Below are 22,954 nucleotides of genomic sequence, written 5' to 3'. Positions count from 1 at the left end.
TACAAAATCTTATATCAAATTTGATATATTTAAGTTATTGTGTTTTTGAATTATCGCATCAATATGTTTCTGAAAATACAGATCCAGACAGTCATCTCCTTATTTTATTTGGCTCAACATTTCACAGATGTCTACATTATTGATGCTATATCTGTGTACCGAATAGATCTATCCAGCTCTCTTCGTTTTGTACTTTTCGTGTTAACTTATGTTATGTTTCCCGTATAACATAAATTATACGGGAAAGTAAAAAGCAATTGAAGCAACTGATATTTTTAACCCAAATTATATTTCACTATTAAAAAATTTTAAATAATAATTTGAATAGTATTTAATTTTAATTTAGAGAAATATGAATATTTTAAATTCAAGTAATTTTAGTTTAGGAGCATATTTTGTCTTCAATACCAGTACCTATCGATTGAGATAGGAACCACCCAAACCATCGCCACCAACATGTGCAAGATCGTGAGGAGTACGACGGTGCCAAATCAGAAAGCACCCTTAAAAATTAATAATATTTTTTTAAAAAAATTAAACTCCTTAAAAAAATTAAATGTTGCTTGTCATTTTATCTATGGCAGTGATTCTCAACCTATGGGGCGCGCCCTCCTAGGGGGGCACGAGCACACTAGAAGGGGGGCGCGGGACTATCTAAGAGAAAATATTATTTAAAAGAGAAAAAGAGAAAATATTATGTCTGAAAGAGAAAATATAACTGAAAGGAAAGCACACATACACATAGAAAACAAAATACATTTCGACATATTTAATAACTAAAACAACTTACTTAATCAAAGCATACTAAATTACAAACAAATTTAATAATTATTTGTGACTTCCTTGGGCGTGTCTTGCAGGGCAAAATTTTTCGAAGGAAGGCTTAATATTAGAAATAGCCAGTCTCAGTTCTCGAATATGTCGACCAAGTACCTCAATTTAATCGCAAATAAACTATCGTGAAAATTCTCGGCCTCCTGTCTGTTTTCTTCTTCTAGGAAATGGCGATTTCTTCGCTTAATTCATAAACACGTTGCAAAAATTTCCCATGTGATGACCATCTTGCCTCGCAATAAAATAGTGACGCTGAATGTACTGAATATATGTCTTCACAAAGTGCGGAAAACATTTTCGATTTCAGGGGTCTCATTTTTATATAATTTACTACGGTTACAACTGTAGTTAACACAATATTCAAATCAGGACTCATTTCTTTTGAAGCCAAACTTTCTTTGTAGATCATGCAATGTGTGCACTGAGGCGATTTTTGTTTTAAAAGTGCTTGTATATCTTGGAATCTTTCGGACATTAAACGAGCACCATCGGTGCATATTCCGACGCAATTTTTCCATTCTATGTTTGCCTCGTTCATAAAATCATTTAAAATAGCAAATAATGCGAGTGCTGATGTTTTGAGTTCTATTGGTTTGCAGAAAAGTAGTTCTACTACTGACATATTACCACAAATTCGAACGTGGCAATTAAATGAGCATCTTTGTTACTATCTGTTGCTTCGTCAAGCTGTATGGAAAACAATTTGTCACGCAAATTGTTATGATTGTTATTGCTTGTTATATGACTTTAATTTTAATTCGAAGAATTCTCTGGGTTTGTTGACGTACTCATTATGAAGCGTTTCCGAATGTCGTTTAAGTTTATTAGGTTTCATGCTGACTGCGGGCAACAATTTTGAGCAAATGATACACAGGAGCATTTTTTCTTCATTTACTTCAGTACTGGTAAACCCAAAATTTAAGTATTCTTGAGAATATTTCCTCGATTTTATTTTCGGAACCACGCTCGTCTGTGTACTTGTTGATGCTTGACTATCGTCTAATGCTTGCTTACTTCCGCTTAAAAATTTATTCATGATTCTGCATAAATCAGCTGCCGCGAATATTTTATATGGGGAAATTGCAATTAACACGAAAACATATATAACATACAAATTCACAATTGATTCGATAGCGATAAAAGAATCGACTCGAATGAGACTGGCTGGAATTGAAACTTGCGTATCGAATATTTTCCTTCTTCTTATGAGAAAACATTTACTCCGCGCATGCTCGAGACGGCCTCGGTCGTGTGGATTTCCTTGCACAAACATTCCCATTTTTTTTCACTTTTGTTTTGTCATGCTTCTGTTTTATTTCTTTTATTATTCTAAAAAAATGTATTCCCCGTTTCTAAATTTAGCTCACACCGTCTAGGTTAACTTTCATTGACGAATTTGTCTACTTTCATATTCTTTTAACATTATCTCACTATTTGACTTTCATTTCAAATATAATATTTAAATTTTCTCCGCTTTCATTCGCTTCATCTGTTCACTGTCCACTTGTCCAAAAGGCAAGATGTGGTTTCTCGCCAACGTTGGCTCGCTTTTACTCTTGTTTTGGCAGTAAATTAAAAATAATTTAAAAACAGAATCCAAAATACTCAATATACATTATTGTTGTATACATTTTATTGTAAGGGGGGGGGGCGCGATGAAAATTATGATTGAGAACTGGGTCACGAATACTGAAAGGTTGAGGAACGCTGATCTATGGCGATAGTAAAATTCTAATACTCATTAAAACAAGCGGCCCGTTTCGCTCTTTATCTAAATGGAATTGTTCTTTTGTTCAAACGTTTCTGAATATAAAACAGATATAATATATTCTTCTAAACATGGTACCGATATGACGGTAGATGCGGTCGATAAATTGCTTATTCCTTATTTCCTATTTATTACTGACTATTGCAATCAAATAATTTGTTCGATATTTGTCTTTTCTAATTTAGCATTGAAACCTTTATAAGATAAAAGGTGGTCTAGCCTCATAAAGGCGATCACCTAGTTGAATGTTTAATTAAGAGAGGTTATTCATGGCTTCTATGAAACAATCGAATAAAATTTGATAACACCTTAAAATATAAGAAACCACCTTTCGAAAAAAAAAAATTCTAAAATTTAATTTTAAGTGTATGGTAATTTTGAGGCAAAAGAAACATGCTAAACAAAGTTACTGTCGTTAATAATATTTTTTGAACAAAAGTTTTTAATATTCCTCAGGATTCTGAGAGTTTAATTAAACTACAACAAATTAAACTACTTTCTTAAAAAATATAGATCAGATAAAATTTTCGAAGATATCCTGATGGAGAGGAAAGAACTAGTATCATCTTTAGATATTGATACAAGTTTTAAAAACCGAGAAAAATGGACTTTGAAAAATAAATTCTTATGAAAACGAAGACTTAGCCTATAGAGAACAAAGAAGTGAACTTTAAAATGAATTAAATTTTTATTTTTTGTGTGGGGATGGGGTTATATATAGCGATAACTTCTTTAATTGAAAGTTAAGATCTCCGAAAATTATGGAATATTTTACTTTGATGAATATTCTGAACAAGATCAATATATATGAAAAATTCATTAACTGGTAAAATTTAATGTGATGAAAAGAAGGATTAACTGATAAAAATCAAAGCAATCTTTGCAAATGGTAAATTTTAATGTTACTCTTAAATTTTTCATAAATGAACATTATTTGTTTGATTAGATTTGTTAAATTTATTTTTCTCAACAAGGTAGTTAATAGGAATGGATCTCATAGTTTGAATCACAATCTTATAACAAAAACGATATGTAAAGAACCACATGATCTACAAACTCCCACACTGAATTAAAGACATTTGTTCTATTACGGTGAGTTAATCTCATCTACTTCGAGGAGGTATCAAGATTCGAAATGGACCCAAAATAGATATTCTGCCAACCGCTGTAGCCTGTAATTGATGCATGCCATCCGAAAATATTTAAAAAGAAATTCGAACCGAATTTGTGTCCGATGAGAAAGAAGCCTTTTAATTATTAAGGGAACCATAGGTCACCACATTTTGCTTAATAAGTGCATTCAGATAATCAATTTTTTAAATAATAATGTGAGGATAATCTTAGAAATCTATCGCAAAATCCTCATCGATTTTGGAAGAAATATGACAAATTTGATATAAAAAATAAACCAGCAAATTTTTTGCATCTACAAATAAAATTTCTGAATTTTTCTGGAAAAAATATCAAATTCTACATTGTACATAAAGAGGGTAGACGTCAATCACTTTTCATTCCATGTTTCCGACTTTTTTCTTAGGAATTTGTTGAATGTGTTCCCTAATATTTTCCTGTCTATTGTTACATTATATGCAGTTATAAAATATAAAAATTAAAAACATTATTTTGCTTCTTTTCTCAAAATAAAGCAACTTTTCAAATTGTATGATTATTTTCTTTAGGTTGAAAATGCCAAGTTAGCTGCTTTCTCTTTCCTTTCTGTCGCAAACTCTATTTCATCTTGAAGTTGTTGCTGTTTAACTGCGCTTGTGACTGAGGTAAAGACTAAACTTGAAGGAGCGAGTAAAATAATTAAAACGATGGAGTTAAATTTTAAGGCCATGCGGAAACTTTGAGTTAAATATTAAAATGGATGAAAATTTTGTAAGTATTTATTCTGAAATAATTACATTGTTTTCTTTTAAAGTAATCGTAAGAATATTATTCAATATCTTTTAAGTGCATAAGGATATTGTTGTTGGTTAACCTCGTGTTATCGTGGTCTCCCTTAGTTTTAGCCTACTTTACGATAATTTTAACTTATCTTAAAAATATCATTTTGTGAAAAGCGAACAAATTTATTTGATGCGTGAATCAAATTATGTTTTTGATTTGTGACCTTAGATATAATGTTCCATATGTAAATGAAAATTCGTCACGATATGTTATTAGCAAATGTGAAAGTATTGTCAGTTTCAAAAAGTTACAATGTTTTGCCTTTATTGTTCGATTAGAGTAAGCTTGCGATCTAATTTTTTTTAAATTAGTTTAAAAATCGATTGTAAAATTTAGCCATTTTACTTGCCCGTCAATGCAGCACGGTTATCTTAATGATCTTTTAAATTATCTTTAGGTATATAAAATATAAAAAGAAGCTGAGAAAGCAATTTCTCTGTTAGTTATGTATAATTTTTCTCTTGATAGATTTCCATAATTTTTAATTTCTCAATTTTATCCGTTACTCTTGTGAAAGAATCGATGATGAAGCATTTTACTTTTATTCATTATTTTGAATTGAAGCCGGGTATTCTAAACAGTGTTAGTGGACTTTAAAATTATTTTTTCATTTTACGGATATGTTTCGTACAACAGTATTCTTAAGTGTCGTGAATTGGAATTGATTTGTATGAACTAATAAATATCTTTAAATTTGTTAACATTTAAAAATTTTCTTCTGTGTTAGTTTTTTCTTTTTTTACTATCAAAGTTTTTGATGAATAGTCATTCGGCGACTTCATTGATTATAATGTGCAAATGCTCAAATAGCATAAGTTCAATTATCTGCACTGTATCATTTCTTGGAAATGTCTCATTACTTTTATGATGCAAGATCTTGATTTTTTTTTTCAGAGAAAATAGTGTGTTGTTGATGGATTTGATGATATTTGCATTTTAAACATTCTTTAAAATGTCTTAAGTTCATTATCTTGAATTTGTTGATGATTTATGCATTAATTTTTAAATGTTGGATATTAGTTTATATATAAAAGTTTTAAGATAACTAATTTTATTTCATTGGAATGATAAAGTGTTTATAGTATTAAAAATACAATTGACACTATTTGGATTGTTAATTTTTATCTAATGGAAATTATTCTAATATTAAACTTTCTAATATCACTTGAGGATATTAGAAAGAAGTAAGATTGATATCACTTGAGGACATTAGAAGATATCAAAAGTAAGATGTGTTGTGATTTATACCCGACCATTTCTAATACTCTTCTTCTCTGTTAAAAAAAAAAAAAAAAAAAAAATCAACTAGAATATGGTATTATTCTGTACTTGGTTTCCTGGCAGCAGTGTGATAGCAGTGATCTTGGTATTCTTTATAAGACAGCAAATGAAATGTTCTAGACGACTAAATATGATGAGTTGGCATAAAAAGAAATTAATTTCTATCCTAGTCATGTTGACTTATTTTTTGCTGGATATATAAAATTCAAATACAAAGTTTTAGTCATGCTAGACTGCTGCATCAATTTCAATATTTTCAAAAATGATGTATTTGCCCATATTAATTCGTAATTTAATTTTAAAAAGTGTTCAAAAAGTTTAGATTTTTATTGTTAATCTCATAAAAGTTGGCATAATATTTTGTAATACGAATTAATTATGAAATATTATAGAAAATATAATATCCTTCTTTATAAGGGATCTTTTTGTCAAATAAAAAAAATACATTCATCTTAAAATAAGTCATTTTTCAAATATAAGCATTAAAATTTAAAAAATATTAATTTATAATTTAAAAAAATTATAAAAATTGTGATTTTTTTAAAACAGAAAGCATTTATTAGAAAATATGCTGATCTACATTTACATGCATGTACCAAGGCAATTTGTTTTGCTAAAGTGCTTTGTGCTTAATTTTTACATTATTTCCATATTACATACCTGATGCTTTTATAAGTTAAGTTTGTAAGACTGAAATAATGATTTTTTTTTCATATATGTAGATTTATATCTATAAATTACATAATAGATCTTCTATAAAATGAATGTGATTATTTCTTATTATATATATAATACTATATTGGTAATCCCTTCCACTGGTCTTTCCATGTCTGGTGAAATTTTTAAAGTGTATTAATTTTTGTCATGTATTTCTTAAAAAATATGCTTTTTGAAATCATATTAATGATATTGATCTTGTCTCGTGTAGTGTTAATATAACATGCAAACCATTATGGCATAAAAAAAATTCTGAAAACATAATTTTCATTCCTTATTTTGATAATTTCTACTTAATGCTTTTTTGTTTCAGGGATTTTTTGATTTTGAGGGCCTGGACGATGTCCAGGTCTTGAATATTAAGCAGATGCTTCATCCATCAAATTATGTTTCGGAAATAGAGGTAAGTCCATTATTTTTAGATTGTTTATTTATTATTATTATTTTAATATTTGATTAGAGATGTTTTATCTTGGGTCATATTTGTTATTCAGAATGATTATTAAACTTCTATACATCTATATATAAATTTATATATACTGTAAATTTTTGGATGAAGTTCTAGAGTATGCCTAATTAAAATTTCCAAATAAATGGGGATTCTGATTGTGAAGCACAAAAATAATTTAAATGTTTCTTTTTTTTTCTAATCTTTAAAACTTAAGTTATTTGATATCATTTGACTACTTGCAGAGTCTCCTAATTGTATCTTACTTTATTATCAATGAATCTAGCTATTACACATGAAGTAATGTTGTAGGAGAAGATAGGAAAGTATGTTTACATTCATCCAGTTATGCAAATGCATTAAGATCAAATATAACAGAAATTGCACTACTACAAATATTTATCATTGTTCGCTGATTCAGTGTGTGTATTATATTCCTTTTGTATATGGGTATTATTTTACATATTTGGTTGAATGTTAACATGATTTAATATTCAGGATGGTTAGAGGGCATATAGACATGGCAATTAAGGACTTTACATGACAAATTAAAATTCTGATTGCCTAATGATTTCTTCTGTATTAACTTGTGCAGAAGGCAGGTTGCATAGCAGATGGGATGACATTTATACTGTTTGCAGCAAAAATTTAATTCAGTTTCAATGAAATGTTTGAAAAATGTTTTGTTGCAAATAATAAAATGTGTAAGTATATGTTTGTAAATTATAATCATGAGCAATATTTATATTCCAGATATTATCTTTGCTTGTTACTTTATTTCTATCATCATAAATTCATTCTATTCTGAATCTCTGGAGTTGTGAAAATCATTTTCAATTACAAAGCTTGGTATTTCTAGTGTAATTATAAGTTAATGTTTTTATTTGTTATAAAATCATTTAGTTCTTGGAATTCCTTGATTTCTCTAAAAATCATATAGACTAAATATTGAATCTATATGCTATCTCTTTATTTTTGAAATCTTGTTGCCAGATGACATGGAATTAGTTTACTGTCTTAAAGTTCAGAATTTTATTTTGCATTATTATTTTACATATATTGGGAGGATAATAGGAAACTGGAATTCTTCTGGCAGTTAGTACAAAAGGCATTATTTCTTAAACCAACAAATAAAAGTGATAATAAATACTTGTATTAAAACATTGTATATTTTCTCCTTTCTGTTGCCACCTTTATAGGAGAAAAGGTGAATAATTTTTAATTAAAATTGAGTTTGATAATTTAAAGCAACAGGGAGTGATTGAAAATATGATACTTGTTTAATCTTCAGTTACCTTGATTTTGGATATTTTTAATAAATTTTTTGGCAAAAAAGAAATGTATGGATTGATGTTAATTTTTTTTAATTTTTCAACTTTATGAATGACTGTTTTTGAAATGATCAAATATTAGTTCATTCAATTGCCAATGTATTATATTTTTTAGCTATTAATTTTAATGTAGTTAATGATACAGAATTTTCTAAAGATCTCACCTTTTTGTAAGTAAATTGAAAAATGTTTATGAATTGAATGTAATAAAATAAAATGCAATTACTTTATACTTAACCATGCTGACAATCTAAGTAAGAAACTATGTTCTTATATGATGCCTTACAACATGTAGCAAGGCAAAATTAGCAATGCTCATTAAAGTAAGTTGATGCTTGTAACCCCTCCCCCCTTTAACTCCTCTTTCAAAAAATACCAGTTGCAAAAAATTGTAATTATCTTTTCTTACTTATTCTTACTTATAATTTCTTAATTATTAGAAATCAATTTTTGAAAAAATTGATGCAAATTAGAAATTCAAAAAGTTATTTTATTACAAGACACTTTTCATTATATGCTGTAAAACATATGTAATTCACTTAAGTGGCTTATCACTATTGTTCTTTCCAATATGGTTCTCATGTAAAGTATTTGTAGAAAATTTTTTTTCGTCGGATATGTTTATATATAAATATAATATTACTTAATTTGTAAAATAGAAGTGTAGTTTGTATTATATAGAAAACTAAAATAATTTTTCAGTTTGTGTAACAGATTTATATAGTATTAGAAATTTTCTCTTTTTTAATCAATTCATGGTAATAACATTCAGCACTGGATAAAATCATTAAGGAAAATCATTTTTTAGGCAGATTCCTTGCTTGTATTATTCATCTAAGTATGTACGATTTGTATATATCTTAAAACACTAGTATTTTGTTTGCAAAATTTGATTCATCAAATAAATATAGCTAATATTTTTGGTATTTGTTATAACAATATTTTCTCTGTTTTAGTTCCCTTGGGATGATTACTCTGAAGAAAAATTACTTTCCAAAGGTAATATTTTCATCTAATTGTAGTTTTCTAGGTCCTTATTATTAATTTATGTGTGTATAAATATGGAAGGAAGCCAGTTGATTAATTTGATAAATGTTTCATTTCCTTTAGTATATAATTTGTTGTTTGTTAAACATTTTAATATGATTTCCAACTGTAAAATATTTTAGAAATTTATTTTCAGATAAAAATTTTAAATAATTTAAATGTAGGAAAATATATACAGCCTATAGTATTAAAAGCATTTAACTATAGTATATGATGCATTTAAATTTATTATTTTCTTCTGCTAATGCTGAATCAAATGTAAATGAAATTAATTTGTTCTTGTTATTTTAAAAAATTGTTAATAAAAAAAATACCGTTTCCTTTGAATATGCATCTTCAAACTGATTTCTCATATTGATGTAAACGAATGACTTCAATGGTAAATTAATATCTCTATAATTTTTTCCTAAGTTGTGTCAAAGTTGTATTTTTGTGCTTATCATACATTCTTGTATCATTAATTTTGTATTTTCAGTTATTAATTACCATATGTCTTTTAATAAAATTTGATTTTTTTTTTCTAGGAAGCATATCTTCCTTAAATGTTCATGCACCTGCATTTCAATCACATGTACCATTATTAAACAATAATGCCTCTGGAAACACAGAAATACACAATGCACCTTCAGCTTCTTATACTAATGGCTCAAGTCTGCCGGGAGCAGCTCCTACGTTGAATGACATTCATTATCGTCCAACAATTGTTGATGAGCAAATGCGGACATTACAGTCTGCTACTCGGAGTTTCCCCAATGGCCAACAAACATTGCAACAAAATACATGCGACCAGCAAGTTACATTTTCACAACATCCCAAACCATTTGAAGGTGATTTTTATTCTTCAATACATGAAAGTCAACAGATTCCTTCAAATGTTTCTACTTTTAAGCTAAATCCAACTGTTTCATGTTTCATACCACAGAATATGGTAATTTATCCAACACAGCCTCAACAGCCAATCAATGGACTGCCAGCTCAAGCTGATAGAATAGCTCCAAGTGCTAATGTTAATCATAAAATTAATGAAAGAAGTGAACTTCTGTATGAACAAAACACTCCAACTAACTTAACAGAAAAAGTCACTCAGAATGGAATAAAACAGAATGTAGAGTCTGAGTTAAATGTAGATGCCTTAAATGTTAAAGATGAAACCACAAGTGCTAAAGCAGCTGTTCCAAAAGCTGAGGAACCAACTGCATCCAGTAGACCTGTTAATCGTTCATGGGCTGATATTGTTAGTAAAGGCCAAAAGCCTGCAAAAGTTGCCTTTTCTAAACCTTCAGTTTCTAATAATGAAGCAGTTGTGAAAAATGTAAAGGTAGAACAAGAAAAAGAAATTCTTTTATTAGCTGAAGACAAAATGTCATTTGCATTAGGGAGTAAGTTTCACTTTTTTTCTATTGTTCCCATTGTAGATTTTTAATCTTTATTTTCTTTTTGTTTAATTGTTTCAATTAAGTTACTTTATAGGTTGAATATTTTTTTTAACTTATTTGTCATTGTATAAAATATTTGGTTTAAACCATTAAACAGTTATCTTGTTTCGACCTATTCAGAAAATGTGTACCTAAATTATAAACATATATATTATATAAATATAATAAACTATTATAATAATTGTCATTAAATAAACTCGTTATAATGTAAAATGACGAATATACTCCTGAAAAATAAACTGGTTAAGAACAGGACAAATTTTTCATTAAGGTTTTCAAATTATTTTTTATTTGGTATGTATATATTATCTATTTTATATCATTTTATAAAAAATATTAAAGTCTTACATGCCTTTAGATAGATAAATTAATATTTGTATTAAATTATTTAACTTGAATATTATTGAATAGCTGTAGTTTCATTTGGTATTTTTCTTTTTAGAACATCTGTATGAGGTGAAACTAGATTTTCATCCTGTACTTTTGCAACCTCGTGGATTAATCAACAGAAGAAATTGGTGCTATATTAATGCTGTATCCTTTTATAGAATTACAGTTTTATATATAATTATGAATCATTTTTCTTTACTCTTGCAGTTATATTCTTAATATACATCTGACAGTTATATTTCATTTTAAGGGTTAAAACAAATGCACATCCTCTTTCTTTTGCTGGTGGTTTTTGCTAATCTCAATGCCAATATATGTATATTCTTAAATTTCTAAATGGATTTCAATTTGCATATATGCTAATTAGTTAGTTTAAAATAAAAAGCAATATTTTGAATTTTTATTTTTGATCTAACTTCAAGGTGATGGAAAAAATTGAAGTTATCTTTAGTTATTTGTTATTTTATTGTAATTTAAAAATCTTGGGGGGGGGATTTAAAGTTTTTAAATGATAAACTCCCTATCTATATATTTAAAACAATAAAGAAAACCTAAATAACCAGTCATCAAAAATCTAAACATTTTTGGGGTTCTATAATTTTTATTTCATATGAAAGTTTATGACCTCTAGATATATCATCAATGGTAATTTTTCCTTCATTTCTGAGAAGCTGGGAAATAAAACTTTAATGGAGTTCTAATAACTAGACCACTTTTGTCAGTTTTATTCGATAATCTATATTTAAAGTGAGAAGAAAAATAAAGCTAATTAAGCCCTTATTGTTTACTGTGGGTAAAATTTGGTATTAATAGATTAATATTGCAATTTTTTTTTTTTTTTCAAATGTTTTTTGAAATTTTCAGAATTCTTTTAATCTAGATATAAATTTTTTGTCCTTCCTTGATTTTCTACATCACTCCTTAGGTGAATTGTGATTGCTTTCAGAATCCAAAGTGAATATAATAAAATAAAATGTCTAAAGAGAGTTAACTTGTAAATTTAGAAGAAAAAATTCAAGTAATCATATTGAAATATTCTTTTCTATATTATGAAATAATAAAGTTTCAATAAGTGTTCTTTATTAATTTTGAGATTTTCTTCACTATTATATTTGTAGGTATTTTGGATAGATTTCAATTATTGTGTTTTATTCTTTGTAAATATTTCTTAACCAATCTGTAGTGTTTACAAGCTTTGCTTGCTTGTTCTCCATTTTACACACTTTTAAGGGATCTTCCCCTAGGACCAGGTGTTGACCGTGGAAAGTCGTCAACTCCTGTTATTGACAGCATGTAAGTAGCTGTTATTCTTTTAAAATATAGTTTCTGAATTGTCTTATAATAAGATGGCAAAACAATAAGCACTGAATCTTTTTTATCATTTATTATCAAATATCTCTGCTGTTGAACATAATCTATTTTTTATGAATTTTATAAAATCTAGATGTGTATGCATCAACTTTCAATAGCTTTTTATTAGTATTTATGAAAATGAAATAATTAGGACAAACTGATGTTTAATTTATTAAATTTAAATTATTTTTAAAATAATTTAAATTTTTTGTATTCTGCAAAGTTATGGATTTCAGAACTTTTCTGAAAAGTTCCGTCATTAAGATTTTAAGTGTCTTTTGTATATTGAAAGAATTTCTTTATTGTTTGAGAAGTAAATGCTTTTCTCAGCCAGTTTTGTAGGTCCCAAATTTTTCTGACGATAATTTTAATATTTTCTCAACCATTTAACCTCTAATATGTTTTTCTAGTTTATTTTATACAATATTATTATGTAACCTACAGTTTTGATCCTTATGCATTACTAAACAAGAATTCAGTAATTTAATATTCATTGTTAGCAGATATAATTGTGAAATGAAAAATTGGATCCTATGACATGAAACTATTTTAAATACTTATTATCTCTTCAAAATTTTAAAATAATAATATATCTTTTTATTGATATTTATAATTTTTGAATCGTAATGTTTTAATATATGTTTTATATATTTATTTCAAGGGTCAAAGTTATGTATGAATTTTCCCGGTATGACACTTCTCAGGAAGAACTGCAGCTTGGACCTCCGTTCCAACCTGATTTTATGTATGATATGCTTAGCGATTTGAAATCTGATTGCCTTAAAGTAAGTGTCTAAAGTTTAATCTTTTTAATTTATATTTAGGATAATGATATATATTATTATTTTTTTTAAAAACTGTCCCACGTTATTTCTATTTCAAAATGTATGAGCAAATTTGTCTTTATATAAAAATAACTAAATTTTTCTAGTCTTAAATAGCTCTAAAAAATCAAAAGAATCCATTTAATCAATTAACATTCCCTTATTGTTGACTTATATTTTGTAATGAGTTTGATCATTAAAATGCTTATTAATTTTGTTTTTGTTTGTTTCCTTTCAGGGTCAACAAGAAGATGCTGAGGAATTTTTAAGTTTTATTCTGAATGGTATGCATGAAGAAATGGTGAAAATAATAAAAAATTATCAGAAAAAAACCAATATTAAGAGTAAGTATCTAATTTCACAATATATTAATATTTATTACATTTCCTCTGTAAAAAGTAAAATTTGCATTGTATGGCCTTATAAAACTATTGTAGCAATATTTCACAATTGTTGGGTATAATTATACCTTTTAGAATTCATATTGTACCTTTTGCTAAAATTACAAAATCTGTGTAATTATTTTATATTTTTAAAACAAAAATGAAAAAATATTGAAAGATCAAATCTTGTAAAAAATTCTTTTAAATCAGTTGAAGCAGATAAATCTTACTGTGTGGTACATTGGTTAATTGCTAAAAACATAAATGAATCAATGATTTGAAAAATTTTCCATTGAATGAAACACTGTTTTAGTTGCTAAAAATTTAGAATATTCATCATATGCTTTGTTTATTCTTACTATTGTCATTTTTTTTATTTTGGTTAAAATTAAAAATTGTTGGTGCCAACTTCAAAACATGATTCCAACTCATATACAGACCAGGTTCATATTAAATTTTTAATCTGGGGCTGCACATCCTTGTAATGGAAAGATGAAATGAATCATGTCTGATTTTTGTCTTTATTATTTGACCAGGATTCATACTTTATATATTTATTCCTGATTATCTTTATGTGTATTTTCAAAAATTTTAACTATATATATTTTCATATAATCTTTGATATGTATATTTATATATTTTTTTTATGTAGTGGAAGAAGTAAATGGCGATATCGGTGATGAAGGAGATGAATGGCAAGTGATCCAGGTCGGCTCCAAGAATAAAGGGATGGTTACTAGAAAAGTAATGAATTATGTTTTAAATGTACTAACATATGTATATAATATGGTGTTTTATAAGGCTTACATTTAGTTACTCAAAATGGTAGTAATCCATGTTTCATGTAATTCCCCCTCAAGCAATTTTGATTTTTGTTTAATATTACTCTTATTCCTTGCAGTTTGTTATATCTGTGCTTGCTGCTGCCTATTAAAGAGTGTGTTAAATCAATAAAGTAATTCATAAAAATTATTTTATTTAAAATATGTCAAGGGAGAAGAAAGATGAAGCATTCCAAATGCAAACCATTATTAATGCGTGCTGCTATTAATGTGTTAATCGTAAACATATTTTTTTACGTTTTGGGTACAGAGTTTTATTATTGATATTAATTTATGCAATACATATTTTTTTAATGAATTAATTGAAATTAATATTTTAGAATCATATAAAGGATAATATTCTGTATCATTATTATCAATATTTTTTATCAATAATATTGATGGTTGGGTGGGATTTCCTTCATGTCCTGGTGATTTTATTGATGTGGCTTTTTTTTTCCATCAAAATTGAACTGTAATAAAAACGTGTTAAATCAGTGAAATAAGACAAAATAAAACCATCAAATTCAGTTGGATATCTGAATATTAGCTACTGTTATTGCATGCTGGAAAAGGCTTGAATGCATCTTGAATTTATATTTAGGATTTTAAATACTGGATTATTTTTGCTTTCAGGTTGTTGAACATAGAACTCCTATTTCTGATTTGCTTGGTGGTCAAATAAAATCATTTTTAACTACTAAGACAGTCAAAACAGCTTCAATTCAACCCTTCTTCACTTTGCAGCTTGATATTCAGGTAAATAATTTTTTAATGATGATTATATCAGGTAATTCTTTGAAAAGAAATTTGTTGCAGTTCCTTAGATTAAAATGTTTGTAATGAAATGAAGTTTTCTCTTCCAGTCTGACAATGTAACTTCTGTTTCTGAAGCTCTTAAAGAAATGACTGTTAAAGTACCTATTCAGGGCTATGTTTGTGCCAAGTCAAAGCAGGAGGTAATTTATTACATAATTTTAGATATATTCAAATCTTAAGATGGTAAAATCGAGTCAGTAAAACATGTTTATGAGATTTTTCAGTTTTTTAAAAGATGTTGATATAAATTTAAAATGTTCATCAACGTGCAATAAAGTATAATGTAACCCATATATAATATATATATATTTGACTTTTAATTTAAAAAAAAGAATGTTTGAAGGAAATTAATTAACATACACTGCTTGTTCACAATTTAATATTTTAAATTGGTTTTTATTTCACTAGAAGTATACTTAGTTGCAGTTTGAGAGACATTTGGGTTTGTTTAAATTTATCCAAAAAAAACTCATGCTCCATATATCTATTATGTGGATATTGTTGATTTTTGCTATCAAAATTGCTTAAATTTTGTTCAATACTAACAAATTTCAATTTTCTATACCGTATATATTTGCATAGACCTAAAATTATTGTAGTGAGTAATAAAATTATGCGCTATCTAAATGGTTTGGTAAGATAGTTGCTGGTGTGTATAAAAATTCATCAACATAAACCTTATTGCTTATGTATTTTCAAATCAGTTGTGCATCTCATTTATTGTGGTTCAACATTGGGGGGGGGGGGAGTCAAGATGCCTTTTGATTTATAGTTGGCTTATGTGTGATGTATTGAAAATCTGTAGAATAATTATAATTCATTAAAAATGTATCAAGGTAGACAATAGGAAAATAGTATATTTGAAATATTCTCTTAATTATTCAGATGTGGTTTTCAAATAGGAAAAATAGGTTGTTGTTTTTTTTTCTCCAGTGGTCTATAAATATCTTGTTTTAATAACCCGGAGAACTTTTTAAATTGCTCTTTGTTCATTCTTTAGGTTGAAGCCTTTAATCATGTAGCTCTGCAGAAATTGCCTCCAATATTAATCCTCCATTTAAAACGATTTGTGTACAATAAAAACGGTGGATGTAAAAAAGTGATGAAGAAGACAGATTATCCATTAGTTCTTGACATCAGTAAAGGTAAGATAGTTGATTCATGCATTAACTGTTTTGTAGATTCAAAAAAAAGAGAAGAAAAAAACGTTAGAAAGCTGTTTTATTGTAAAATTGATATTTACAAATTTTATCAGTGAGTGCTATTCTTGTCATCCTGCATAGTAATTTCATCATTTCATTTTAATCAGTTTATTAGTCAGAAAATTGCTTTGTCTGTTATTTTCCTTTTCCATTTGTTAGGATAAAGGGAAATGGGAAGCATTAAAGAATAATTTATAACTATGTACTTAGAAGAAGTGACAGTTTTTGTAAAAAATCTGATGCAACCAGAATGTGATTCAGTAGATCAAGCATGAATTTTGCAAAATATTGGATTGTATTTTATTGAATAATCTTTTTTTAACTGCCAGATGATTCGCTGGGATTAATGCTTACTGAGATTTCCAATTCAATATTTTATGCAAATCGATCTCTTAGTCTCTTTAGCAAAATATTTTTAAACTTCAGATTTTTATTTATAATTCATACTATTATAGAAACTTTATGCTGCTCTGCTCATAGTGTTATTAATCTTTCTAATTTTCTGTTAACTTCCATAAAACTTGAACTTTAAATAAAAGCGAAGTGATAGTGATTAAACTTCAATCGATATATATATATAATATTGCTTGGACCAAAAGCATTTTTTAAAAATATGAGTACTGTAAATAGAATCGTTCAGCATTGAAATCTTATTTGCACAACATCATATATTTTTTTTAATTTCTGTAATAACTTAAAGAAGGTAAAAAAGAATTCTCGACTTTATAATAAAATTTAAATTTTAGTTTTACTTTCAAATGGGTGTAAATGACTTGAATAATATTTTTTTGTTTGTTTGTTTTTGTTTCAGTCAATATATGCACTTCTGAAAAAATGATGGTCTAAATTTTATATGATCTTTTGGTTATGAAGAATAATATTCAATAAAATGTTTTTGACATTCTAAATTTTAAATATATATATATAATTTCTTATACCTTCTGCATAGAAATCTGACCAGGTTATAAAGTATTGATTGAATGTTACTGTTTTAGGACAAATAAAAACTGCATATTTTAGGCTAATCAGTCTTAAGAAAATTCTGAACACTGATAGAATAACTTATATGGGACATACATTTAGATTGGTCTAAATTTGTACATTTTTATGAGATAGTAATATTCAAATTGTCATAATTCACTCAATCTTATTTGCAATAGAGAACTTTTTTTAAATTTAAAATATTAGTGTCTATAATATTTTAGTAAATATGACTCATAGGACTGAGGGTTTTTATAAAACTATAAGTTGTTCATCAGAATATTAAGTGACTCACTAAATTGCTCCAACTAAGTTTTGAAGCTCTAGTTAAAATGGTCTGGTCTGTGACGTGCTAAAACTCCATCTTGACTATAAGTAAAGATAAAATCAAAGGGTTGGTTTACTGTTCTTTTTAATAGCATTTCCTTTTTAAAAATCAAGTTATTTATTAATTTTAACATCTCTAAAGATTTGTAGCTTATTTTGAAAAATGTTACTTTGATGTGCTATTAAATTTTTGCATTACTATAAATTTACTAGAATTGTTTTATGTAGATATACTTTCATCAGATGTAAAGAATGAAAATTTACGCCCATACAAGCTTTTTGCAGGTAAGTTCAAATTCTATAATTATAGTTTTGTTATCTGTGTTAAAATGTTTACAAAAAATTTTACATTTTTATTTTAATACATTTTATGCAATTTCAACCATATAAATATATTGATAAATCACTGTAAATATTCACATTAAAAAAATTTGGTTGATACTTTTTTAAATCATACTTTTGCTTACTTGCTTCATAAGCAGAACAATTAGATTTTACATAGCATTCAGATGACATGAAGAATATTTCTTAAAACCATTATATAAATGAAAATAGAATTTGATTACATTATTTGACATACATTTTTACCCAGTTAGTTGAGGCTATGCTATATTATTTAGCTAATATGATTTATTGTGTTAGATTACTCTTTTTTTTTTTTTTTTTTTTTTTTTTTTGCCGTTATATATTTGAAATGTAGGTCAAATGTTTATTAATTTAAAATATTGTGCGTAGAAGATTTCAAAATTTTAAGTTTGTAAATTTTACATTTTACTAAAACCATCATTTTCATTGTTCTGTGGCATCTAGAGGAAAACATTTAAGATTTTTAAAAAGGGCAAATTATTACCGACAATAATGTTGTTAAAGGTGGGAAAGAAATTGGGTGCTAGTTGCATTTCATTCCAAATACTGTTTTGAACTTCATAAGAAATCTTAGAATCGGGGGACCAAAAAGAAGACTGGCAGACTAAAACCTAACACAATGCAATAAAAAAAAATGAAGAACTTAAAAACAGATTGTGTTGTCAAAGCTCAAAATAATACAGCCATCACACATGGTTCAAGAACTGTCTACAGCTGCACAAAAAGTTTGTATTCAGAAAACGAAAGTAACGGCCTGAATAGCCTGAAAATCGCATTGAACATTTGCCCTAGGCTAAAATCCACATTACTTAGCATTTAGAATGAGCCTCCATTGTGTTTTCTAATGAGAAAGAAACAAACATAGATTATGCAAATTGCCAATACTATGGAAAGGGAGAGTTTAATGATTTGGTTGGCAGTTATATTGTATTGGAAAATATAGGAATATTGTATTGTCATCCATAATGTATAACTATATATGAATTTGTAAAAGAAAAAAATAAATAAAATAAGGAATCATGAAAAATTAATTAAAAATATGCCAGGTACTTATTAGAATTATTGAAAAGTAATGTTTTTTGTTTTATATTTTAATATTATTAATAGTAAAAATAAATGTTTTTTTAATTGTTTTACTTTTTTTTTCTTTTAGTTATGTATCATGATGGAGAAGAAGCAATAAAGGGTCATTACATATCTGATGTATATAATCATGGCAGCAAAACCTGGATACGATGTGATGATCGATCAGTGACTGCTGTTACGGAGGATCAAGTGCTTTCTTATAGCCCACCCAGAGTTCCTTATTTGCTCTTTTATCAAGAGAGCTGAAAAAAGCCCATTATTCACATAGAGGCTTTGAAAACTCTTCAACTTTGACATTCTAGAACTTGAGATCAGAAACAAAGTTATTCAACTAGTAATAAAAACATACATTTTTGCTTTTTTGTATTATATTCATTTATAATTTGAAAATTAAGTAGAAATAAATGCAAACATTTGAAATAAAGCTTTTATTTAAATAAACTTGTTGCTTTAACTAAAAGGAAACAATGATTTAATTTCAGGTTCTTGTATGTGATTTGGAAATTCTTAATTCTAGACATGGTTTTTACTAAGAAATTTTTTGTAGTGGCCAACTTGGGTCAAACATTGCATGCTTCTTTTTTAACAGTGCAAAATTTGTTGTCACTTCAAATTAATTAAACAAAAAAAAAGCATGCATTTAAAACTAGAAACATTTGAAACAAAACTTTGCTTTCTTATTTCTTTTAGTTTTATTCAGTGTCAAAGTTGGAGAGATTTTTTCATACTGTGCAGATTCGATCAGCCAGAATACACTATTTTGTGTTATGGCTAATATGTACTTTTAACCAATCAAGATTTGTGATAAATGCCAATTATAAATACGCTGTGAATATGATTAGCTATTTTGATTGACAGTCATGTATATAGTAGAAGAAAACAAATGGACTGATTGGGATTGTAGTATACTTCCCATTTCCTCTATTTTCTGAAGCATTGACTATTGCGTTATATAAAATATATTACACATGAAATATTGTGAATATTTTTAGTGTGTTAAAAGATGAAAAGTTTCAAACTGGAGATGGTGTGGTATTTTTTTATTCCTGTATATATTGTTTTAGAACTGAGGGAATTTTTTTTTTCAGATACATTAAAGGTTTTGAAATGACATGCTTTCTTTCTTTAAATTTTTTACATGATGTATTTTCTTTTCAAATATTATTTGTCTAATATTTTGAGTTCATGAAATATCTGTTATTAAGAAAAGATTAAAATATTTATGTAAAAAGGTACTATTTTAATGTTTAATAATCAGTTACAATATATACACACACGCAAGACAAGCAATAGCATCATTCAAAACAGATTGCTGTTTTTTTTTTTTTTTTTTACAACATGAACACTGATTATATGTTACTAAATCTGTAGTTGACAGTTATGATATTTCCAAGAACTTCTATTGGAAATTGATAATTTTGCATCGATTTTGATGCTACCATGTCAAAGTTGTGTGTGAAATTCTGAACCAGAAACTCCCAAATTTATATTAAATGACCAAAAATATTTATATTGATTTTTTTTATTTTAAATTTTGTTTAATTAATATATTAGTGTGTTGTGTTTACGTTGTTTCAAATTCTTTTTGCAAATCTCGGATCCTTTTAGTCTTGACATTTCTAAATTGCTAATGGTTAAGTAATTGAATTTTAGTAAGTATAAAAAATTTCTGCACAATTTAAAAATATGCATTAATTGTGTTAATTTTCAGTTAAACATTGCAAATAGTTGAAAGTAATGCTATAAGAGACATTTATCTGAATATGCATATTCATCACAAACATTTATTCATCAATTAATTAAAATTTATTATATATATATAAAAAAAAATGGCCTTTAGATCTTGTTTGTTTTATGAATGAATGGATTAACTAAGAATTAGCCATTATTTAAACTATACTTATTATTGTAACATTTCAATGGTATACAAAGCATCATAGTTTGACACTTTCACAGTTCATAATAGCAACAAATTTTAATAGATTGTGAAAAGTTTTGGAAGTTTACTCATTTTTGTATCTTTATTGATATTTGTAATTTTTTGTATTCAATTGTTATCCAATTTTCATAAGCTCATTTTTGTGCATTGAAATATTTTTTTAACTATTGAATCATTGCATGAATTTGACCTTCTACTTCGTAATATATTTGAAGTGTATATTTATTAGTTTACAACAGAAATAAAGTAACTGGAATTGGGTAAAATCAACATCTATATATGAATGCAATGCACATTCACTATTTCATGCATGATACTTTGTATCAATATTGATTTTTAAAGATTTATCCAACTTTTTTTTTAAATAAAAGTTTGAAATAATGCAGAAGTTTTATAGTCGGGGGTGTAATATGGATTGTTTCGAAACTAGATATATTTTATTAGATGTATATAATATATATTATGTCGGTATGAATGCTTTAAAAAGTCTGTGATTTTAAAAATCTCATCTTATTGAGTTAGTAACCATACCAATCACTGTTTACATAATATATAGATATATTTCTGTCAAACTGTTACTTTTATAGAATTAAATTCATGATTTTTCTCTTTGTCCAAGTGTAACTTTTCAGAAAATTGTGATGGTTCTCAGATTTTATTATTATTTGATAAAGATTGTAAGGGCTTTTATTTTGAAGCAAAGTCAAGAGACTGAAAATTTGGAGTTGAAATTAAATTGGAAAAGATCAATTTATTAACAGAGAATTTTCAATGTGACTAAAACACATATTTAATATTTGAAAGGTTCACTGAAAGCATCAAATTGCAATATCAGTTTTTTGAAATATTCTTCAAAATTGTGAGGAATTTCCACTCATCCAAAAGTGTCGACTCAAGACGATGATTTTAGAGTCTTTTAGTAACTTTATACAAAGTATTCCAAAGTGTTGTTTAGATACTGTTAAGTATAAGTCAGGTAAGCAGAAGTTATTTCTCCAATAGAACACAAGAGTACAAAAACAAAAACCTATTACAAGTGTTTCTTTGTCAATGATTAGAGTAAGTTCAGTTTAGTTGCATTAACACCTGGCAACACTACGGTTATTTTGGGACATGCCTTGTAATTTTGAATTGCAGTTTGACCACTTAGACACATCATGGTACTCTCCTCTCCAAACTTCTACATCACACCAATGGATTGGAATAAAAACAATAAAATACTTCATAAAGTGCACAGGTTAACCAAATGCAAATTCACAATAGCAATCTATTTACATAACTGATATTACAAATCATATGCAGCCTGACGAATACAGTTAGATGTGAATACAATTTATAAAAATAAAAGGCTAACATACGTGGCATAAATATTGCTCTTATTACTTATTGTCAATAAGATTGCAGTGGCCTGGTGGTGAGATCTCGGCTTCGGAACCGGGGGCTTTCAGGGTCGTGACCCGATTCCGCCTCGTGTAAGCTGGTCTGGTGCGCGTTAAAACCGTCCGGGCCAAACGTCCTTCCGCTGGTATGGTGAGGAGAGGGGGATGCCAGCTCAGGTGTCGTCTGACCGAGGTTCAAAATTACGAAGTCCGTCCCAAAATAGCCCTAGTGCTGCTCTAAAACGGGACGTTAAAATAACTAACTGAAA

General features: G+C 27.3%; 1 protein-coding gene across 1 annotated transcript; it reads left to right on the top strand.

Annotated features, from left to right (window-relative positions):
• Window positions 1–4,344: 4,344 nt before the first annotated feature.
• LOC129988968 (ubiquitin carboxyl-terminal hydrolase 10-like) lies at window positions 4,345–20,478 on the top strand. The gene is made up of 14 exons (XM_056097265.1): window positions 4,345–4,483; window positions 6,867–6,956; window positions 9,289–9,331; window positions 9,904–10,758; window positions 11,258–11,349; window positions 12,389–12,498; window positions 13,220–13,343; window positions 13,621–13,726; window positions 14,418–14,509; window positions 15,223–15,345; window positions 15,453–15,545; window positions 16,406–16,550; window positions 18,144–18,200; window positions 19,435–20,478. Exons 1-14 carry the CDS (start codon window positions 4,469–4,471, stop codon window positions 19,611–19,613), a joined length of 2,124 nt encoding a protein of 707 aa, XP_055953240.1. The 5' UTR covers window positions 4,345–4,468; the 3' UTR covers window positions 19,614–20,478.
• The last annotated feature ends 2,476 nt before the right edge of the window (window positions 20,479–22,954 follow it).

The sequence above is a fragment of the Argiope bruennichi genome, chromosome 10 (assembly GCF_947563725.1).
Source record: "Argiope bruennichi chromosome 10, qqArgBrue1.1, whole genome shotgun sequence".
In the NCBI taxonomy this organism is placed as follows: Eukaryota; Metazoa; Arthropoda; class Arachnida; order Araneae; family Araneidae; genus Argiope; species Argiope bruennichi.
This window is presented reverse-complemented; position numbering and strand designations above follow the sequence as displayed.

Coding starts and splice junctions, on each gene's coding strand:
- LOC129988968 (XM_056097265.1), top strand. Junction 13,344..13,620: donor TGAAATCTGATTGCCTTAAA/GTAAGTGTCTAA, acceptor GTTTCCTTTCAG/GGTCAACAAGAAGATGCTGA. Junction 18,201..19,434: donor CCCATACAAGCTTTTTGCAG/GTAAGTTCAAAT, acceptor TTTTTCTTTTAG/TTATGTATCATGATGGAGAA.